This window comes from Dunckerocampus dactyliophorus, chromosome 11 (genome assembly GCF_027744805.1).
Source record: "Dunckerocampus dactyliophorus isolate RoL2022-P2 chromosome 11, RoL_Ddac_1.1, whole genome shotgun sequence".
NCBI lineage: Eukaryota > Metazoa > Chordata > Actinopteri > Syngnathiformes > Syngnathidae > Dunckerocampus > Dunckerocampus dactyliophorus.
The window spans coordinates 1,689,654-1,713,593 of record NC_072829.1 but is presented as its reverse complement, the minus strand read 5'-3'; the positions used below and the strand labels follow the sequence as shown (position 1 = coordinate 1,713,593).

Sequence of the window (23,940 nt, the reverse complement as noted above, 5' to 3'; positions counted from 1 at the left end):
AATATGCATAAGCACACGTTGCAGACACGGACGTGCGCAGTAATACTAAAAAACACGCAGACGTGTGGCGAGCTAAAGGCCAGGAGAGAACAATCGGCCCGCCTGACAATGGGGCTCTGAGGAATTCTCTTCCCCGTTTTAATATTCAGCGGAGTGGATGCGGAGAGCGCGCGCGTCAGCGGGGCGCGTGCTCATCAACCTCGCTAACACCGGGGTTAGACAGCCGCATGATTACAGAGAGCTCGCTATTCAGTCCCGCTATTAATCCCTAGCTCCTACTCCCCTCGCTTCCTGTCTCCTAGCTCCCTACAGAGCGAGCACATTTGCCAAGTATCACAGCTGTCACTTTTCTTTGCTCGCTATTTTTCTCAACTGCCTGACGGAGCAAAGCTTTGATGGAAATGGAGATTTAATATGGTTAATTTCCCCGCCCCTGTCTATTAAAATGTTTCAAATCTGCACTAATGCAAATAGAAGGTCATCCAGAGGAGCTTAGAGGGGGTAAAAAAAGGAAAAGCACCTGTAGTATGTAGCGGATTGTCCTCTGTGTGTTTGACTTACAACAGCTTAGCTTTAACTGACTGCCAGAGAGGTATTCATTTACGGTAGTAATATGTTTATTATCGTCCGAGCTAACGTCGCACTGTTTCTAATACTGTTTTGTGTCCCTCTCGAGCTACAATATTAGATACATCTCTCAGTATGTAGTATAATAAGCCTGTATGAAAACATACATTTCTGCATTTCATGTCCATCTAAACAGCGTTACAGCACACAAACTGTAAAATTCCAGCGTATAAGTCGCACCCAATACATTTAGAGGAAAATACAGATTTATTCATGTATAAGCCGCACCGGTGTATAAGCCGCACGTGTCCACGTCAATGGCATATTGTGGCGCGCACGAGTCCGTGAGGACCAGGCAGCTTTTTATTTGACAGGAGCCGATCGCGAGCTATGAAAAAACTCAGGACGAGCTTGTCAACCCATTAGAAATTGCAGGACGTCATTACTCAATATAACAGTCTGACTCACGGTGTCATCTTACAAACAACACTAAACTCATCACACAGCAACTTAACACTCAATATACCACTCAATATAAATATACAAACATGTACCAACATGTACGAGTTTTCCCCCTAATGCATTTCGTTTGAGCCAAGCATTTCATTGGAGGACAAGCAGCATGGAAAATGGATGCATGGCGCTGCAATGTCGCCTCTGTCCACCAGAGGGAGCCAGAGGAGCCTGGACTCAAGAGGAAGGCTGACGTCCTTGCAGCGCCCCAATTAATGCATTGCTCAGACACAAAGCCATTATGGGAAACGTTTAAAAGAGTTTTTTTTTCATTTTTAACTCATATTGGTACATGTTTGTATGTTTTTCAGGTATGCCTTTTGAGTGTTAAGTTGCTGTGTGATGACTTTGGTGTTCTTTGAAAGATGACAGTGTGAGTTACACTGTTATATTGTTATACTGGTACATATAATGACCTCCTGTGATTTCCAAGGGTTTGACAAGCTAGTTGTGAATGCACTCTTAGCTCGTGATTGGCTCGTGCCAAAGAAAGAGCTCCCGCTTCCTCACTGACTAGCGAGCAGCACAGTATTTAAACAATTACTAGTAGTTCTGAAGTAAAGGAGATGTCACAAGATTAGAATTTAGCCATAAATTTGCCTCACTGCTGTATAAGGCCGCGGCGCTGTCGTTTCAGGTCGCTGATAAGGTTTTTTTGTGTGTTCGATGGGTTTTTTTCCCCTCATCGCGGAGTATTTGGTACAACTAGCATGCAAATTGTATTCCTAGGAATGTTTACAAGTGAGCTCAGGGGAAGTTACGACAGGGCGTTAGCGTTAAGGAGCTCTTGACTTGCTCACTCGCACAGTACGGGTAATCTCACCTAGTTGGAGTGTTTTTTTAATTATCGTCATCTGAGAATGACGTCATAATTCCCTGATATCGGCTTGATAGTTATCTGTCCGCTACTTCATGCACCCCTAATTTTAACTCTAAACTTATAACGTTTATTTGTGATTGCAACCATTTATCTTCAAGCCAGCGCTTGATTAACAATGGCAGTACAACATTGTTCAAGGTCACTCATTAGGCACACAGCAGCTACATCAGAAGGGTGACGACGACACAGAACACTAACCATACCGTAGCCATGGTGTCAGATAAAAATAAGAGAAGACACAACATAAGCAGATACACACAGGGCAACTACAAATACAGCAATGCTTTGTTAATCGCGCTTAACTGGTTCCAAACCAGACCTCGATAAGTGAATTTCCACAAAGTAGGATTCAATATTAATAAACTGAATATTTTCATAGCTAGAACAACCTGTTGTAAATACAGATATTAACATTATTAGAGCCCTGTACACATGAAATAACACGCCAATAGTCACTTTTACACTCCTATTATCACATTGTGCAGGCTATGGGATCACTGCAGGGACATGACAGCCAGCCTCCACTAGCATAGCGAGCTAACTACTTAGCCTCTCCAGGTTCTAAACTTAAGAAAGTGTTTCAAACAGAGTGGGGAAGAAGGACAAAGAAGCCAAACACTTACCACTTCCACACGGAATGAGAGGAGAACCTTTTTTACATTACTGATGCCTAGTGACCACACTACGGCATATAACTTGTCTTTCAATATTTTTGGACTAATAATAGGCCTAGCACAAAGCCATCGTATGTTAAGTAACTGCTTTTGAAAAACTGCAGTATAGCGAGGGAGCGATGTTCGTGCCGCGATATAGCAAGGGACGACTGTATACACAAGTGCGGCCTCTCTATATACAATATTTTTTTTCTCGGTAGCCAGATGAACCTGTGATGAAAGAAAGGGGGAAAAAGAGCTGAGAAAAAAAGTGTTAAAATAAATACATAAATAAATAATATAGCTTTGCTATTTCCGCACAAAACATATGCAGTGTTGTACACAGCGAAGAGGCAAACGGTAAAAGATGGAAGATAGAAGCCGCAGTGAAGGTCACATGTAGCGCATGTAGGTTACGTTGTTGTCATCGACTGTCGCACACGAGCAAGAGTGATTTGTGTCCCCCCCGGCAATGAGATGCTCTCTCCGTTATACGGGGCAGGACAAGTTAAGAGTGGAGGCGGGTGGGAGTGAAAAAAAAAAGACCCGCATTGATTGATCTGTCTGAGAGGATATTGCCAACAATGCTGGTGAAAAATGGCTCTTTTTCATTCTCCTCTACGATTTCTCACTAATGTTCAAGTGAATAAATAGAAGGCTGGGAGTGTTTCAGGGGCGGGGGGAAACGTATTTGCAGTTCCATCAAGGCTGTCATTGTTTGTAGCATTTTTAATATCAGAAAAGAGAGGGCACATTTTCCACTGACAAAAGCTATCAGCCTGTAATGCTGATGCGGGCTGCAGTCCAAATATCAAATGTAGAAATATTCCATTTAATACAAATATTCATCTTTTCGAAGGTGGAAGAAGAGTTAGTTCTTCATTTCAAGAAAAAGGTAAATCATTTCACCTTTTTACCCTCAACTACAGCGGGAAACTCCTTTTTCCATGCAGTTGTCAGATGAGTGTGGTGTGATAATATTCACGCTATCTCCCGCATAAGCCTCCAGTTACCACGCACGGTGTGATGTGACACCAAAGTGTCACACGCTTTCTTCCAACCCTCTCGCAACTCTGACGCCACTTTCACTTCCACCCAAATGCTTGGCTTTCTAGCTCCCAACTCCCTTTTCTGATTCACACTGCCTCGAGCTCACAATCTCATCCAGCGGTAAAAGTGTCATTGAAGGTGACATTTGCTGTTCATACACGGCACATGAACGGGGTTGGTTGCAGCCATCCCGCATAAATCTGGGCGTCAGAACCGTAGCGTTAGCCCACCGGTGCCTTTTATAGAGAATTCAGTAAAGCGCTTGTATGCAAGATGACCGCAACGGCGTCCGGCGTGACGTATTTAATACTTGTTGGACAGCCACATAGGCATTGTCCCGCCTCTGTCACGGCTCTGATGTGACCGCAGGACCCAGGAAATGACTGTGTTGTTAAAACAGAACAGCCATATGGGAAAAATCCGCTTTTAAGGCTATACTGGCATTGTTACGGGAGCTTAACATTTGACCAGTAATAGAAATAGAAATAAGTTAACTGCTCTTAGGAAACAAAACTACAACAATATGCTCAAGTCTTAACTTCAGTCTTTAATAGTGTTGCAAAAAAAGGCACAAAAAGCAAAACACACTCCTTTAATCTTTTGATGCTCATTTCCAGTGACGTTATGCATGTCGGTGACCTCTTTTTTATCCGTGTTGCAAAAATCAAGAAAAAGCAAGATTTAATCTTTTGATATCTGCCAAACTGAGCACCCGTTAAGTATGCGGACACGTAACGCGACCTCACGTGCACGACGGAACATCTGTGGCTGAAATAGCCACAAAAAGCCAAAGAAAAAGCAAAGCAGATGCTAAGATTCTATATTTTGATCCGAGCTGAACCGGGGATTTCCTCAGTACGTTGACACCAAAGGTGACGTCGTGCATGACCAGTGGTCCTTCTATTACAGCAAAAATATCCCCATAAAGCCAAAGAAAAAGCAAACCATGTCAGGCTTTAATGCTTTGATGGTTGCTGAACTGAGTGAGCACTTGTTCAGCACGTTGACGTCACGCAGGACGGTGGTCCTTCTTTTGGGATGTGGCAAAAATATCCCCAAAAAGCAGATTAAATCCTTTGATGCTCACTGAACTGAGTTCTTATGAGGTAGGGTATTTATAGAAATACTTTGGGTAAAACTGTGGTCCAATTGCCTGTGACATCCAAGCCATTGTATTCTCAGGGCATTGAATCGATTGCACCTGCAGTGTTCAGGTTGCCAGAGAAGACGTTTCGCCTCTCATCTGAGCAGGCTTCATCGGTTCATGCTCAACGACTGGGTAGGACTGCTCTAGTCTGACTAGACAGCACAAGACTAAAGATGTCTAAGCAGGCTTCATCGGTTCATGCTCAACGACTATATAGGACAGCTCTAAGACTAGAGATGTCCTATTTAGTCATTGTCCGAGCAGGATTCATAAGTTCATGCACAGCCCTAGCCTGACTAGACGAGACAAGACTAAGGTTGTCCTATTTGGTCGTCGTCCAAGCAGGCTTCATAGGTTCATGCTCAATGACTAGATAGGACAGCTCTAGTCTGACTAGATAGGACAGTTCTAGTCTTGTGCTAGAGAGGCCAAACGCCTTCTGAGACAACCTAACAGTCCAGTTGTGATGAATGCCCTGACAACTGAGGTCCAATTCTGAAAAGTCCAGTGGCCAAGCATGAATTCTTGTACCGTGGTATTGGACCACTGATAGATGACTAGATTTAACGGCTTTGTCATTGCATAAAGCAAACAAGGCGCAAAGCGTAGAGCTCCTAATTTGTCCAGACTGTCTGCGACTATTGACATTGTGTTTACCAGACAGCGCTCGTTTAGCCTTGCCAAGCGGTTTTCATTACACGTCGTAGCCACACACTGCAAAAATGAATCAGATTACGATGCCACAAACCAGCAAGTCTGCTTTATATTTACCCCACCACACGCAGCTCGAACTGCCTCCCTTAACGGCACCGCCATTTTAACCCCATTCCTTTTCATTTGTGGCGGCGGGGTAAGTACGGTTTTATGATAAAAATATCGACACACATAAGCCCGCTTAACCAAGTTCCTCTAAGCATGTGGGTTCCTTTGAAAACAAAAAGGAGGACAGCTTTATTTGTCTCTATTTGTGCTTAAGCAAACAGCACCATAATGTCCCAGTTGGTTATGTAGTCTACTTATTCCTGGGATGGAGGGAACACAGCCAGCCAACGCAGCCGAGCAGCTAATGGCCTTGATGAGCCTGTCTCTGTACACTCTGTATTCCTGATCAGGACTTGTCTCGCAAAAGCCAGCGCTCACCTGGGAGTTTGAGTCCGCGCTCAAGGTGCAATCACTTAGCATGTGGTGCTTAATGAAAGCGCCAACAAATGTAAAGAAATTAAAAAAGATTTAAAACACGGTCCCACGCTGGGAATTTTGTTTTCTACAAATACAGCACCGCCTTCACGAAACATTTTCAATGTACTTCATTTCAAAAGGCTTGCCTAATGAGACGGGGATAATTACTCAGCCTGTGGCCGTGAATGTGGCGTTCTGTTCCACTTGGGACACTTGGTGGCGTCTCAACAAAGCTATGAAAACAGGGTAGAGGTTTCTTTCTCTTTTGTCGCGCCTTGTGAGCACGTCAGATGGAGGTGGAGGTGACATCAGGGGTGTCCAAACGTTTTCCAGCGAGGGCCACATGATGAACAAGGGCCACTTTGATATTTTGCATGCTAAGAAGTTGGGATACGGGTGAATAATCACATTATTCATTATTATTAAAAAACTTTGCTATTTGCGCTTTTTGGGACCATTTTTTTAAATTTATTCTTAAATAATCTATGTCAATTTTCTTTTTCTTTATTCTCAGAATATTTTGACTTTATTTGCATAATATTACAACATTTTCCACAACCTAATTTTCTAATAATTACTTTTTCTATATTTTCTATATATTTTTCAATATTTTCTTTTATTTCTGTCCCATAATATTACAACTTTTGAAAGATAACATTTTTTCTTTAATATTTCAACTCTATGCTACTAAAATGACATTATTCTACATCCTAATATTACGCGTACTATTTTTTCTTGTTAGAATGCGACTTTAATCTCTTAATATTTTTCCAGCCATTTTGTCCATTTGTGCTGTTGTCTGCCAAATGTTTCCAACTGTTTGGACTCTTGTAACCCTGTAACGTTTTCCACAAACTCATTTTTCAAAAATTACAACTTCATTCATTGTTTTGTTTGCTTCTCATTAAGTTATTATGACTGGAACTTTGTTTTATCTTACTATTTGACTTTATTTTTGTAAAATTACTGCTGATGTTTCAATTTTTGTTGTTTTTTTTTTAAATAAAAATTTTTTGTCATAATATTACGACTTAAAAAATATTTTATATTTCAACTTGACGCTACTAAAATGAGGTTGTTTTTCCTCACATTATAATGTTATTCTGGTAAAAGTACAACTTTTCCTCTTTGGAATAAATTTGTTTTTTTCTTTATTTAGCTTTATGCTACTAAAATGACATTTTTCTTTATAATGCTGATTTCAAAATTTTTGCTGTTGCTTTTTATTTTTTTAGTTTCTTTTTAAATTCTATTTTTAGAATGTGCTGTGGGCCAATAAAAAAAAAAATAGCTGTGGGCCACAAATGGCCCCCAGGCCACACTTTTTAAATTGAAATAAACAATGGATGGCATTTTGACATTTCAGCTGAATTTGATGATACCTTCTCAAGGAACAATACTATAGAAAACTAGATTGGATATACTTTAGAGTAGTCAGTGTACAGCTTGCATAGCAGTATATATTTACTGTCCACTGACAATGAGTCAACACACAGCAAGACTATCAGTTCCATTTTTACAGTATTGTCCCACGTTTGTGAGGCAGCGTGCAGTACAGTGTGTAGTGTTCAAGTGTTCTGTGGCTGGCGTATTTCATGACTGTGGGACGCAAGGACGAACATTTTGTAACGTAATTTGCGGGAGATTCACTGCACTATTAGCAGCGAGTGACTGGGAGTGCAAGCAGGCATCACGTCATTTAATGGGTGTCATGAGCCAGAAATATTGAGAGCTCTCGCGTCCAACACTTTTAGTTTGATTCCCCCCTAAACTGCAGTTAATGAACTGGCCCGGAACCAATGGAAAAAGCAGCCCCGTCTCACTAATTAAATTTGATTCACTAAGACTGCCTGTTGGTTTGTCTCTTTCCAGGGCTAAAACTGCACAAACACTTGCTGAAGTCAAGATATTTCCAGGAGATGTCACTGAGAATCACCAATCCCCTCACTGATTCTTGAAATGTATTCTTGCCAGAGAACAACGAGTATCATCCATCCATACATTTTCTTCCGCTTATCCGGGTCCGGGTCACATTCCCAGGCCAGCTGTGAGACATAATCCCTCCAGCGTGTCCTAGGTCTGCCCCGGGGCCTTCTCCCGGCTGGGCGTGCCCGGAACACTCACCAGGGAGACGTCTCTTAGGGCGAGTCCAGCCACCCTACGTAGGAACCTCATTGCAGCCGCTTGCATCCGCGAGCTCGTTCTTTCGGTCACAACCCAAAGCTCGTGACCACAGGTGAGGGTGGGAACATAGATCGACCCTTGCCTTCCGGCTGACTTCTCGGCGGCCGCATTAATGCAGACGCTGTGCCGAACCGCCTGTCGCCCTCACGCTCCAACCTTCCCTCACTGGTGAACAAGACCCCCTGAGGGTGCAATCCACCCTTTTCCGACTGAATATCAAATGCATGAATCACTAAACAGCTGAAATTTGTTTTGAAAGTCCCATTTCCAAACAAAGCTACAATTGATGTGATCATATTTGTCTTTTCAGGGACGATAAGGACCTGCTGAGGCAAGCGCCAGTCAAGTGCACCTCCAGGATACCACTTCTGGCAAACACTGGACCAATGGGACAAACCTGAAGCAAGTGGACTACATTGGACGACTACTGTAATAAGAAAGAAAAACAATCATCCTTGATAGTTCCCACCCTTGTTGCGTGGTGCATCACTTTTTGCATGACCCGCTGAACATCCTGGGTTGCCTTTGACTTCCAAGAAGGACCCTTGATCCCTACACCGGTCTCTGGACTGTCTGGCCAACTGTCTCCTTTTGGTGTCGGAGGGGTGTGTTCTGAATTAAGCCCGTGGACGCTCGGTGAAGATGACTTGACTTGGCAGGCCTAACAGCCCCCCCACCACCACTTTTACCCACAGATCGAGCGAGAGAGCCTGGCAGTAAGAAAAGACAACACACAAATGTGGTAGCCCTGAGCCATGCTGGTGTTGCTACTACTGGAGCCCTGCGGTAAAGACTATCATTATCCCTATCATCATTCATCCAAGCTGAGGAACATTCCACGGCTCCAAGGGACTAGGCTACAGATCTGAACGGCTTGAGGAAGACGGCGCACCGGGACCCACTGCAGCATCGCTCATATAAGACCAACACAATCCTCACTAAGGAAGTGAAAGGCACAGACTGAGCAGGTTAGCCCTCTGCAATCATACCTAACATCATGAATGCCTCTTACACACGCTCTTAGTCAGGTTTTTATCCAAGAAACCACTCCAGCTATACACCCCAGCCATCACTGTTCTACCAGGGAAGCTGCATCCTGTTCAGGCTACAGTACCAGCACACAGCAAAGGAAGGGTATACAGTATGCAATGTATATGCACTAGCGGTGCTCCGATCAAAATCATCCGATTCCTGTGAAAAAGCTTTTCAACGCCAATCACAAAAGGGGTGGCATGTTAAAAAGCTCTAAATGAATGCGGTATTTGGGGTATTTGGGGGCAGGCGCTTGGCACGGTGTAGTGAATTTTCGAGGCTCGAGATGTGATCATCGGTCGGGTGGCGGCTAATGTGGCCAAGAGTGGACACTCGCCCGTGCGCGCGTGGCAGTCGGAGGTCTAAGGCGGGTAGCCCGAAAAGAGGTTGGATTCGTCGGACTGGACGGTCGGCCTTTGTCGGCCTTTTGTCATCTCGTCATTCCCGTGATTTGACTTCATTTTCGTAACGTTACAACTTTTTCAGCAAACCCAATTTTTCAAAAAGCTACAACTTTATTCATTGTTTTGTTTGTTTCTCATAAGGTTGACTTTAAAAAAACAATGCCTTTTTCGTTACAATTTCAGCTTTATGCAACTAAAATGATGTTATTTTTCCTCATAATACAACGATGTTATTCTCCTAAAATGCGAGTTTTTCTTGTTAGATTACCACTTTTTTGTCTTAATATTTTGTCTTTGTTTTTGAAACATTTCTAATGATTTTTCCATTTCGGTTCTGTTTTTTTTTTGTTTGTTTAGTTTTCTTCTTAAATGATATTTGTAGAATGTGCCGCGGGCCAATAAAAAAACAGCCGCGGGCTGCACTTTGGACACCCCTGACCTAAATCAAGAAGAGGGTGGGGTATTCAATGGAAGCATAATCGGACGTAATTTTTATTTCCTAAATCTGAAAACTCATTAAATATAGCAACTTCATTTTACTTTAATAATGATATGGAGTGCATGAGAAAGCCGAAAGGAAAATGTAGCTCTCTTTGACCACATGGTCATTTACTAACAAGTATCCTGCAGAACACAGCAGTAACAGAACCAATGTTATAGCGGTGAGGAGCAAACTGCTCAGCCAGCATTAATAAACTGGTGACGTCATTGTAGTACGACAGGTGTAACACGCATGAGTTTGAGGAGCAACCTTTTAAAGCGCATGCAGAGGTAGATTAAGCTGCTGGATGCTGACCACATGGTACTTCAACCACACCTCCAGTCATCCCTCGTTTATAACGGTTCATTGGTTCCAGACCCGACCTTGCATGATAAGTGAATTTCAGTAGCGTAGGATTCCATATTAATAAATTGAATTTATTTGTATTTTTTTCATATTATTTTTTGTTGACATCACATGGCGCAGGGCACGGCATCACTGCAGGGACGTAACAGTTGCATGTTTTTATAGCTTCATTTGTTGTTTTTTCATATTCTGGGATTCCGGAATGATTCCTTGTCTGGATCAGTCTTTCATATTTTGTAGAACGTGTCGGAAACTTGTCCTGTATTTTTTTCCAAGTGCTCTGACCATTTTTTGTGGCTTTTAATGCACAAATGCTGAAAATGGTCCTATCTTGCGATGTGAAAAAAATCTTTGAAAAAAATTCCTGGATCCAGACAGTGATCCGGAACACCCCCAAAATTTTATCAGTTCTTCGATATCCCATTTCCGACAATTCCTGATAATTTCAACCAAAACCTTTCAGAACTTTTCAAGTTATTTTGAACACAAACAAACAGATAAACCGACAAACCGCGACGCAGCGAGGGACGACTCTACTGCCATAAAACAACATTACTTGACCCGGAGACTATCGGAGGCCGCCGTTCATTGAATCCGGTCGTCTTATTTTCTACAGACAGCGATATCAGCTGAATTAGTAGGCCAAAAGGTAGACCAGACCCTGGATTGGTCGCTGGTCACAGGACAATCCAGTCTGCCCAGATCCCAGTGAGAGGCAGAATAGAACAGATTGATCCAATCACAGTTTGTACAACGCATCAGACGAAGAGGAAAGTACAAGAGTGTCAGGGACAGGAAGAGAATGTTCCTCGCCTCCTCTAAACAAACCTGAGAAGGGGTGTGTGGCTGGAGAGGCAGCGCGTGTGAAAAACAGAGATGCCGGTAAGGACAGCACCATATGACGGCAACAGTTGGATGGATAAAATGAGTCAGGAAGTGTAAATAACAAACGAATCTAAGTATCATTATGAGAATGTGTGAAATTATGTATTAAAAAAATAACGGGGTGGCTGGGTGGGCTTGCCAAGAAAGGAGAAGTGTTGGAGTGTTGCATGAAAGCATATGTTTGTTGATATTCATAGACTGTTCCCAATATGGCTTTCTACCTTGGAAGTCCCTTTTGTGTCCATATGCTCCTTTTAAATGCTGGAAATGCCTGGAATGTTCAAATGGAAGCTAAAAACAACCAGCTACAGCCTGGGTACAGGCCAAACTTCACGGCTACCGTTGCATACCAACTTCCACAAAGCTGCACGCACATAGTCAACTATTCCTTCTCTTGCAAGGCTCTAAGGACATATTTCTTTGTAGCAATGCCCCCTCTCCTCCTGTGACTGACAGACCAGCTCTCCATCTGCCTCCCGTTTCCATCCCTCCTGTCTCCCCCCACAAAACAACCCCGCAACCCATCTCTCTATCTGTTCTATTGTTGCCATGTCTTGTTTGCTTTGCATGGATTTTGACTGCAGCTGAGGGGCAAGTTTGCATCTAGCAAGTTGGCGTACATATACGAACACATGCACACTGGCACATTTGCACAGGCAGGAAGGGAAAAAAATACTTGCCTTAAGAGGATTTGTTTATCAAATGCGCTGTCAAATCATGTCAGGGAAAAAAAATTACAGCTGGAGGCTAAAAAAAAAAGAAAGGGCTCCAACAACAAGGATAGGCCAACCTGTAATCAACACAAGTTTCACCATTGCATGTTATTCTTCTTCTATAAATAGTTGACTGTTTGTGGGTGTGAGTGGCAGCAGATAATTATGTCTGTATTTTTATGTTACGTATATTGGTGCTCATTTGGAGAAACATCATAAAGCAAGACTGCTGGAACACCTTCATGCTGCAGAGACACCCCACCACCACCTTTCAGGATATTTCAGGCTTGAATAATTTATAGAAATTTCACAAACAATCATAAAAAAAGAGAAGACATGCATTATGCATGCCAGCTTTTATTGAGACAACGGTATGCGAGTGCTTTGTGATCACTTCATTTGTTTGTGTGGGCTTTTCTCAGGTCCGGTCCACACTAGAACCTTCCTGGGATTGTTTTTTTTGTTGTTGTTTTTTTGGGTGGGTTGAAAAAAATGTGTGTCCACTCTGTGCCGGGTTAGTAAATAAAATAGTGGGGATGCTCCGACTTCCGTAGAAAACATGTGACGCCGATAAACGCCTTTCACCGATCGATTCATGTCATGACAACACCAACATGGCATGAATGTGCACATGAGCTGTGTCACGTAGGGTTGCCAACCCCCGTATTGCGCCGACAAGCGGCGCACTTTGTCCCGTATTGCAGCGAGAATCAACACTGGTCTGTAAAACCTCCAATGGTTTCCATTTGCCTGCTTGCCACAGGCTACGCCAATCCATGCCGGCGTGTTCGTGTTCGGAGCCCACTTTTGTCCCACGGGGAAGTGGGTCGCACGTCCGTGGGGTTCGAATGAAGTTTTTCAAGTTTCACGGAACAATTTTGCTCTTTTGTCATTGTTATACTAACGATGTCGTGTCCTCCAAACACTATTTGTGTGTGGTTGTTTAATGAACACAAACACATAGTGTGTCCAGCCTTATGACGGTGATACTATCACAGGGGTCTCCCTTTGAGTAGCTCACCAAAGGCTCAGGCTCAAAGAATATTTACTTCACCTCTTAGTAGTTTTTTATTATAACTGTTCAATCCAGACGTTATGCCTTTATATCATGACAAATGAACACAAAACAGCATAAAGTCGATGGCCACACAGTTAGAGTGGAGATGTGCTTGGTGAATAAAGTAGAGCACAATTGAAATGTTGCCAGTCATAAATAAAACAGAAATAGTTGACAGCGCTAATAGTGATGAAAGTTGGAGACCTCTGCAACCCAAACACTCAATTTAGTCTCTTTTACGTTAAGCAGGGCAGAATTCTATTGAACAATGATATTTATCTGTATTATTTTATTTAAAAAAATTTGTTAAAAAAAATCAATTATTGAACAGTAGTCGTAGTCGTATTACTCCAAAGCATCCATCAAATTAAATTTGGGTTTTTTGTCAAATAGCACATAAACCCTTTCACAAAAATAAAGGCAAAAAAACGATCCTTTTTAATAATGACCTATTTGCCAGGGGCCCTTGGCATCGTCTAACAGCACCGCTAGCCAATACCAGTGTTTAGAAATGGAAAAGTGTGCAGTAAATCCATGTGATTGGTACCGGCGGATCTCACTCATGAATGATCGGTATCGGGAGCACAAAACCCTGATCGGCGCGTCCCTTGTAAATACTGTAGTTGCATGCAGGCGGGAACGGATCACTGGGTGGAAAGGACGGAACGCAGACAGAACCATGTGACACACCAAACTATAGAAGAAGAAAGAACGCATGCGCATAAATCCGTCATCTTCTGGTTCCCAAGGCTCGCTAGACTTACGACGAAGTGGAATTACTTCTACGAGTCAGTTTGGAGAATAAGACAACAAAAGATCATGAGAATGTCGACTGGGGTGAGTCACAGCCGTCGAAATATTCACATATTATGTTGGCTTGTCGTCAAAGCTCACGTCCGGTCACGGCAATAGGTCGGTGACGTCAACATTTCTCTAAAACAGCGGTTCAGTTGTCTGCACGGAAACAACAGGTTTTCCCACTCTGGAATCCGTTTAGAAAAAATAGCGTTTCAGGGCACCCAGAGCGCCCTTTACATAAAAGACTTTGCCGTTTGAAAACTTGCGTGTGGATAGCCTTTCTGCCTTCCCGTAGCTTCACCCCAACGTTGGCGTTGACGCCGCGCAGTCACAAGTTCACTGTTGTCTTCTGAGCCATCAACAGCGCTGCGTGCAATTAATCGGATTTCCTCCTCCCTCCAATCATTTCTCCATTTTAGTTTCATGTCACTCACTCTGTTTCTGTTAATCTCTTGAGGGAAACTGTCACTGACCAATTTTCTCCATCTCTGTCATCCATTTGCTTTCCCTGATTCGGGTAATCTTCCTTCAGCCTCTCACTCTACCCCCCGTCTCTCTCTGCGCTAAATTGCCTATTTGTCTTGTGCTCGGGTTGCACTGACCCAAATAATAATGGACAGCCTCTCCAAAGTATGTTTCACGAGTCAATCCCCAGATTTTACTGAAGTAAGAAGAAAACTTTACTTTTAATTAACGGTAGACTACAGTTACAAATATTCAGTCACGTGCATTCAAACACAAGTATACTTGAAAGAAATGCCTCGTCTTCTGTCCGGTTTGGGTGTACATGGAAATGTATTTTTTTTACTTGTCTCCTTTGTATCATGTGTAGTTACTGAATTCATATACAGTGGAACCTTGGTTAGCATCATTAATTTGTTCCAGAAGGTCTGACTCGAAGTGAAACAGACGCTAACCAAATCAATTTTGCCCAGAAGAACTAATGTCATTCATTTTCTAGGCTGCTTGTCCTCACCAGGGTCGCAGGGGTATGCTGGGCCTACCCCAGCTGACTTTGGGCGAGCGGCAGGGTACACCCTGGACTGGTCAAAACAAACAGCCATTCCCATTCCCATTCATACCTATGGACAATTTAGAGTTGCCAATTAACCTAATATGCGTATTTTTGGAATGTGCTGGAGTACCCGGAGAAAACGCACCCGGAGAACATGCAAACTCTACACACAGATGCCAAAAAGGAGATACAAACCCAGATCTTCCAGATCTCCAGACTGGTGGCCAACATGCTAACCTGTAGGCCACCGTGTGGCCAAGGAATTATGTAAACCCACTTCATCCGTTCCAGAAAGCCAAAGGTGAAAAACACTTTTTGTAGAATTTTACAATTATAGTTTTACATGCAAAAAACAATTCTAAATGCACATACAGTGTTCCCTCGTTTATCGCGGGGGTTAGGTTCCCAAAATAGCCCACAATAAGTGAAATCCGCGAAGTAGCCAACTATACAGTATTTTTGTACAATTATTACATATGTTTTAAGGCTGTAAAACCCCTCACCATACACTTTATACACTTTCTCAGACAAACACTGACATTTTATCACATTTCTCTCTTGTTTAAACACTTCAAGTTCAAATTTCGTTTGAATTTTAATGATCAATTTACGGGATTGGACACAAGAAATTAAGTGACTTAAGTGACATATTTCACTCCTCTGATCGTGGTTTGTCCTGGCGCCGTTAGGCTGTAGCATTTTTGTACCCTTGTTACAACCGAAGATTTATTTACAGCATTCCTGGCACCCTACAGCCGCGTAACGTCTGCCTTCATTCAGCATGTATGATCACTAGCAGCTAGACACATGCAACAGAGCACCAACAGATCACTCTAACACTCTAACTTGGAACAATAACGACAAAGAATATGAATCTTTTGGGGTTTTTTTAAAATGATGTTTTCAGTATCAAGTGAAATCATCCACCCATTTTTATACCGTTATCCTCGTTAGGGTCATGGGTAAGCTGGAGCACCCTGGACTGGTCGCTAGTATATACAGGGTTATTCAAAAAGAATGAAATGATTTCATTATGCTGTCTTTTACTACGGAAAAGCAATGGAAAACTCCAGCCAAATCACAAGTATTCTACTCACAATCAAGTTTTATTTCCTGTCTCTCAAGTGTTCATTGTGGCCACCAGCTGCAGCACGGCCCACATCAATGCGATAAGAGAATTCCTCCCGGACGCGTATCAGCATATCGCCCTCAAATGAATGTTGCCGGCGGAACGACACGACTACAGCGCTCCTGTGGCAACCACTCAAAACTCTGAAAACTCCTCTTTCAAACGGTCTGGACTCATTCCATGACGGTGCTTGACAACTGAAGCAATGAGTCATGAAATCGGTTCATTCTTTTTGAATAACCTTGTAATGTAGATGACTAGACAAACAACCATTTACACTCATATTCACATCTATGCACAGTTTATAGTCTCCAATTAAGCTAATATGCATATTTTTGGACCGTTTCCCAGGGGGAAAAATACTGTCTTATATTTATTTGGTACATCGCCACACTTCTAAGGTGACACCTGTTGCTTCAGCATGTGATTGTTCCATTTTGTGCTCCCTCGTAATATATTCAGCCACTCCTCGTCTGCAATAGTTTTAAAGCAGTTTCCCTCTTCTCTTTTCCAATCAGGAGCTGGGACAGCAACATGGCGACCGAGAGCATTGCCGAGCTCCGCGATTGGCTTTTCCTGTTGCTGCTGTGCCTCACCTTATTGGCCGAGGTCCTGGAACTGGCAGCAGCTGCAATTGTCTTGGAGACAGGCGAGGGAGATGAAGGAATAGTCTGTCCCTCAGTCTGCCGCTGCGATGAAGGTTTTGTCTACTGCAACGACCGTGGACTCAGTCTGATTCCTCCTCTACCGTTGACGGCTGCCATCCTCTACCTGCAGAGCAATCGGCTCACCAATGCCGGCCTGCCTCAGTCGCTGGAGCGCAGCACGTCCATACGAGTGATTTACCTGTACGCCAATCAGTTGGATGAATTCCCCATACACCTCCCACCTTCATTACGGGAGCTCCATTTACAGGATAATAACATACGAACATTACCACGATCATCTCTTGCCAAGTTACCGCTACTGGAGCGCTTACACTTGGATGACAATTCAATATCAACAGTGAGCATCCAGGAGCGCGCTTTTTCTGGGACTCCACGACTCCGCCTGCTGTTTCTTTCTCGGAACCACCTGTCAAGTATCCCCGCAGGCTTGCCAGCATCTTTGGAGGAGCTGCGATTAGACGACAACAGAATCAACACCATCCCCACGCATGCCTTCCGAGGGCTGTCCTCCTTGCGACGTCTGGTCCTGGATGGGAATCTGTTAGCTAACACACGTATTGCGGATGACACCTTTTCCCGCCTCGCCAATCTGACAGAGCTGTCACTAGTCAGAAATGCCTTGCAATCCCCACCAATCAACCTACCATCAGCTCATCTTATTCGGCTTCATTTGCAGGATAACGGGATGACCCACCTACCAAGAGGATCATTGGACGGTATGCGGCGGCTGCAGAAGCTAGACTTATCGGGAAACAATCTGACCAGTCTTCCTCGAGGGCTTCTTAAGGACACTGATAGTCTTGAGTTGTTGTTGCTGCGAGGAAACCCCTGGTACTGTGGTTGCAACCTTCGCTGGCTCCACGCATGGCTGCACAGCTGGGGAGCTGCAGTGACAGTCAGGGGTTTGACCTGTCAGGGGCCTGAGGCGGTGAAAGGCCAGTTGCTTAAAGACCTTACCTATCTGATGGAACAGTGTGAAGGACCACCAGCCGGTCCAGTCACTGGAGTCGGGGTCAATCCATCAGAAAAGGATGGAGGAGGTGAAGATAGCGTTGGAGGGGAGGGGCAAGCTGTGGTTTCAGTTCCCCACGGCAGCACCACCACTAACTCTTTGCTGGTCCCCACGCAAGGTTCCCTTTTTACACTACGAGCCAAGCGACCAGGCCTGGTTATGCCTCTGCCTGCAGGGGGAGATGGTCAACCATCTGGAGAGGCCCTGGAGTTGACTGTAAAAGCTCTCTCTTCAGACAGTGTGCTGGTCAGCTGGTTGTGTCCACAGCCAGCACCCTCATTCCGTCTATCCTGGCTAAGATTGGGATCCAGCGCGGCACTCGGCTCAATCACAGAAACTCTTGTTCCCGGAGAGAGGAGGCAGTACCATCTCACCCAGCTCACACCACGCTCGCATTATCTCATATGCTTGCTGCCATTACGACAGGAGACCTTTCTGGGCTCCAGCTTGGGGACATCTCGGGTAGGCAGCATTGAAGCGAACAATAAAGACTCTGCTCCAGCCTGTGCTCAAATAGAGACTGGGGAGGCTATGGTAAACTCCAGAGGAGAGGGGTCAGATAAGGACACGCAGGACTCAGAGCTATCAGCCCTGCCACTGGCGGGCATCATTGGGGGTGCCACAGCCTTGGTAAGTCTTCTGCTAATCTTTGGTATTTTCTGCTGGTACGGACAAAGAACAAGTTACAAGTCGGGGGACTCCAATTCATACAACAGAGGGCGAGGAGGAAAGCATTACGATGACTATGTAGAATCCGGCACCAAAAAAGATAATTCTATTTTAGAAATCCGAGCCCCTCCTGCAGGGTTCCAGATGACAGCCATGGCCCATCAACCCTTGCAGCCCAAACTGGATGATGTCACCTACATTCACACCATTTTCCCTTCTTCCTCCTCTTCCTCCCACGCTAACGGGACATATCGCAGCAACCACAGAGCCGGCAGCCTCAATGGCACCATCATCAGCCAAACCAGCCACCACCACGTCACCTACGGCACCAACCGTGGCTACAGAGAGGGCGGCATCCCCGACATAGATTACGCCTACACGTGATGACACAGGGTTTCAATCCCTGAGCCACGAATGCCTGGCGCCATTTCTATGGTGACGACCCCTGTGACCCGTGGCCATTTTGTCCTTGGTTTCCAAAGTACCCTTTGTGCCTCAGCTGGTTCAAGTCTGATCTGTTTGCTAAGTAGAAGAGACTGTTTTCAGCCACGTTGATTGGACAATGCTATTCTGTACTCGACTTCTGCAGTAGGCCCTTCTGTCAGTGCTACTCATCAATGGTTACATTTTCTCTTTTGGCTATCTGTGTCTTTCAAAACTGCTGTTCTTAATACACAGTAACTTATTTGAGGTTGATATACTAGGCTTAGCTGATGTAGAGGGAGATATATTTATAATACCAAGGAACGGCAATTAATGTGTATAGAGATAGCGGTGTGCTCTTTGCTGTGTAGATGAAGGGAAGACACAGGCAGAAACTGACGGTGGTTATAATCCACAGATGACAACCGATCGTGGTTGACATGAAGATACGTGTTCCAATCCCCACCCCCGCCTGCGCTCCCTCTTTTCCTCCGGATTACTTCACCCAATTTAATTGTTCCTCCTTCCTGCCTCTTTGTTTTTAGCAGAGGCTCTTTCCTTTCATTTCTCTCATGTCTTTTTGTGGCGCCGTGAGTAAGGGGACGACTTTGTTCTCGCCAAAAGGAGCTGACAGCAGTGATAACAGCTCCGACAAAGACATGAGACACAAACCGCCACATGGGGAGACTAATGAGTTGGGGGGGGGAGTGTGATGGATAGATATTTGGATGGAGAGAGCAAACATAAAAGTAAAGAGACAGTGACGGGTGCTGTTTGGGAATGAGGCTGAAAGAACTGCGTTGGTTTATTGCGGACTAAGACGATTGCGGGGATACCAAGGGCCTGGTACGACCCGGGGTGTAACGGTACACCATTATCACGGTTTGGTGCGTACCTCGGTTTTAAGGTCACGGTCAGGGTTTTCAATCTCTAGCTTCTTCTTGGCACTATCGCTTGCCATGACCGTAGCCAAGGACGAGGCTGCACTCTATTTGTTTACAACAGGGGTGTCCAAAGTGCGGCCCGGAGGTCATTTGCGGCCCGCGGCTATTTTTTTACTGGCCCGTGGCACATTCTAAAAATATAATTTTTACAAGAAAACTTTTTTTAAAAATTATTATTTAAAAAAGTAAAAATCTGTAGTAAATTTACAGGAATAAAATCAGAATGTTATGAATATATATATATAATTTTTTTTAAAGTCGCAATATTGAGTCACAATTTTTACAAAAAATAAACTCCTACTATATGAGAAAATTTTTAAAAAATGAGTCGCATAGAGAAAAAAATGTTATTTTCTAAAAGTTGAAATGTTATGAGAAACAAAGAAAACAAAACATTCTGGGGGAAAAATGAGGTTGCAGAAAAAGTTATGTTCCAAGAATAAAGTCAAAATACGAAGTGAATGAAGTCATAATTGCAAGAAAACGGACAAGAAGAAAGTTGAACTAAATGACAGCAGAAACAGAAAACACAGCTGTAATTTTACGAGAATAAAGTCGCAATTTTATTACCATAAACTCGTATTATTATGAGAATATTTTTTATAAGTTGTAAGATTATGAGAAACAAACAAAACAATGAATACAATTTAAATTTTTGGAAAAAATTAGGTTGCAGAAAAAGTTGTGTTCCAAGAATAAAGTCAAAATATTCTAGAAATAAAGTCCAAATTCCAAGAAAAAAATAGAAATAGAACAGCAGCAGAAAGAGAAAACACGGCTGTAAGTTTACAAGAATAAAGTCGTACTCTAAAGAGAAAGAAAGTTGCAATTTTACGAAAGTCAAAACTTTACAAAAATAAATTATCACAAAATTGTAAAAAAAAAAAAAAAAAAAAAGTACACTCTCCGAAAAGTAGCCACTAAAGTTGCAATTGAATATTTTCAAATTTCCTCCAAAAAATTCAAGGCTTAAAATTTAAGGAAAAGTGCTAAACTGTGATGCAAAATTAGAATTTTTGTTCCTCTACGCTGCTGTTGTCTGCTGTCGTTTATTTCAACTCTCTTCTCGTCGACTCCTTTTGGAGAGTTTACTTTTTTTTTGATGCACCCTGTAGAGTTGAAATATTAAAGACAAAATATGTTCTTTTTTAAAAAGTCTTAACATTATGAGAAACAGACAAACCGAAATAAAGTTGAAATAAAGTCATTTTTGTAAAATTAGGTTGGGGGAAAAGGGAATCAAGTAAAAATATTATGGGAATGAAGTCAAGAAAGTGTACGAAGATTTAAAAAGAAAGTTGAAATATTTTGAAAAAAACAACAGTAAAAAAGAAAAAAGAGCAAAGAGTAAAGTTGATACCAGGGATGTCCCAATCCACATTGTTTGGCTTCCAATCTGATTTTTTTTTATAGTCTTTTCAATCCGATCTTTGTTTTTTTTTTTTTTTTAATAATAAGCTTTTGTTGCAAACATGAAGTTGTGGAATCAAATATGGTTATGAAAATAATGCAACTTAAGTGTTGCTGAATTTACTTTTTTGACCAACAATATTGTTTGGCTTTTGTAACAAACCTCAGTCAGGTCCCTAATCCAATAAAAGATCCAATAAAAATCCATCCAATAAAAGATCAAATTGGAAAAAATGGGCATGCAAAAATACTTTTAGGGTAGGACTAATCATCTGACATGGTTATAGATCAATTTGTGGTGTGATTTGTAATTTATGACATTTTTTTAACACACTCGCGTCAGCGTAATAGTAATTCATTGACAGTCCCTAGTAGTTAGAACAGCACTTCCTGTGCCTGCAGTGGCGGAGCCAGAAATGTTTCATTGGGGTGGCCAAGGTGAGACCATTACTCACATGGGGGTGGCAATAAGTTGATACCTGAGATAGCCAGTGGGGTACCATGGGGTACCATGGGGTACCATGGGGTACCGGCACCGTGACACAGCAGTCCGGGCACAGTGAGGGGGAACGATCGCTGTAGCTACGTAGCCCAATATCCGACGTCCAACGTGAAACTAACACCGCGGACATGACTGCACGGTGGTGGTGCGGTTTCTTCTTCTTGCGGGTGGCAAGTCGAGCGGCAACCAGCTTTGAGGCGCATTACCGCACCTGCCATGCTGGAGTGTGGAGAGTCACCAACGTGATGTGGCCACCGGATCGGCCCGATCTCGTGGCGGAAGCCGATATTAACCGATCTTCAAAATACAGCGGATCGGCAGCCGATCCCGATCCTGAAGATTGGATTGGGACATCACTAGTTGATACTAAGAATGGGCTTTTTCATCTATATCGCAAAGATTTTTCTTGAAATATACAAAATATCAAAGTGGCCCTTGCATACTTTCATTTTTCAGCGTGTGGCCCTCACTAGAGAAAGTTTGGACACCCCCGGCTTACAGACAAAGACGCATTCCCTCGCTTCATGTGTACCGTGTGGGAAATCGCTAGTCGCCTCTGTACCGTACAGAAAAAGTACCGTTACACCCCCAGTAACAACAGAAGAAAATGAAGGCGTATTTGAGGCCCCCACCCCATCAATGTGACGACTCCACAATGCCACATTACATCGACGTCTATATAAAGACAGTGAATGCAACATACATGCCACAAACCGTATTTTATGTTATTAAGTCCAATAACACGTAACCCGCATGGGAACCAAGTTGATTCAGTGCCCCCCTCCCCCCCCCCCAGCAGCAGCCCAATTGTTATTATTTCTCATTAATCGCATCATCCTCACTAATGATAAGACAGCAATCCGCGCATCTTAAGATGCTTAATATAGTAACCCCAATTATCTTCAAGAGAATGGTTGAAAAACATGTAAAAAAAAAAAGCTGAAGTAGCTTCATCATTCCATCATTTAGGCGGGGAAATTGAAAGCGTTGCATTTGAATTGAAACTGGCTCATTGACAGCAAAATGGAGTGTATCTTTTGAAAAGGACTGCACAAGTGGAAGATGGGCTAATGACACCGTGATGGCAAATGGCCAAGTATCATACACTCCAGGACAGACACACTCACTAAAGAACATTTTTTAATCATCCAGCCAGCTAAATAATTCATCGGTCATATGGTTGGATGTGGGAAAAAGATGCATTATTCAAGTGCTGCTGTGCACGATTGCTACTCATGAGTTTGTCTTAGAAATCACAAGCAGTATTGGGCACACACTGGAAAGAAAACATTGGAAATGTTGTTATGAAGATGACGGCAAATAAAGAAAGTTGGAATATTATGTGAAAAAGTAATATGAGAATAAAGACACATATTTTTGAGGAAAAAAAAACACAAGGCAGAATAATGAGGCTGCAATTTTAAGAGATTATTACAAGAAAAAAAGTTAAAAAATATGGATAAAGATGGAATTTTAATTGATTTTACTTTCATTTTGATGTCAACATTCCCACACAAACGTGAACGCAACAGTTTGAAGCGAGCGTTGTCTTTCTAGAGCAGGGCTCGGCAAAATAAAGAAAAAAAAAGCCGGAATATTACGAGCAGAAGAAATATGAGAATAAAGTCAAATATTTTTGAGCAAAAAAAAAAAAAAAACAATGTAGAAAAATAGGGTTGCTGTTTTAAGAAAATATTATGACAAAAAAGGTCCTGACAATAGTGGTGGGGGCGGGGGGGTTACAAATATACACAAAAAAGATGGAATTTTAATTGTTTTTACTTTCATTTCAACGTCAACATTTTTTTTAAAAAAGCAAATAAAATCAATGTAGAAGAATAAGGTTGGGATTTTAAGAGGACACAGGAAGTACTGGGAATATACAGGATATGTGTTTAGACAAATACACAAAGAACATTTCCACACAAACGTGAACGCAGAGACGAGCATTGTCTCTCTGGAGCAGGGGTCGGCAACCTTTACTAAGTAAAGAGCCCCCTCTCACACTGGAGAATAGTCTGGCGCCCACTTGAATATAATAACAAACTGTATCGCTATGATGTCATAATTCCCTCATATTGGCCTGATAATTATCAGAGAATTAAAAATAATATCTAGGTTATATTAATAAATATCCTTTTTTTCCTTTGGTCGTGACTGAAAGGAACCACAAGAAGGAGGCTGAAGAGCCGCATGCGGTTCCCGAGCCACGGGTTGCCGACCCCTGCTCTAGAGCAGTGTTGCCCGCCGCTTTTTGTC

The 23,940-nt window shown here is 42.9% G+C and overlaps 2 protein-coding genes across 9 annotated transcripts in view; one reads left to right on the top strand and one right to left on the bottom strand.

Moving 5' to 3' along the window:
• Positions 1–23,940, top strand: part of LOC129189481 (fermitin family homolog 3-like) — a 131,594-nt gene that overhangs the window by 36,317 nt on the left and 71,337 nt on the right. For 3 of the 4 annotated variants that reach the window (XM_054791164.1, XM_054791163.1, XM_054791165.1), the window contains exons 2-3: positions 8,484–9,141; positions 16,572–20,669. In XM_054791164.1, the coding sequence (XP_054647139.1) occupies positions 16,588–18,786 (2,199 nt within the window). In that variant the 5' untranslated portion in view covers positions 8,484–9,141; positions 16,572–16,587 and the 3' untranslated portion in view covers positions 18,787–20,669. Of the gene's footprint in view, positions 1–8,483; positions 9,142–16,571; positions 20,670–23,940 lie in introns of those variants that run through there. The other variant, XM_054791166.1, reaches the window with a different exon arrangement.
• Positions 1–23,940, bottom strand: part of macrod1 (mono-ADP ribosylhydrolase 1) — a 178,248-nt gene that overhangs the window by 100,893 nt on the left and 53,415 nt on the right. The gene's annotated exons all lie outside the window — the stretch shown is intronic.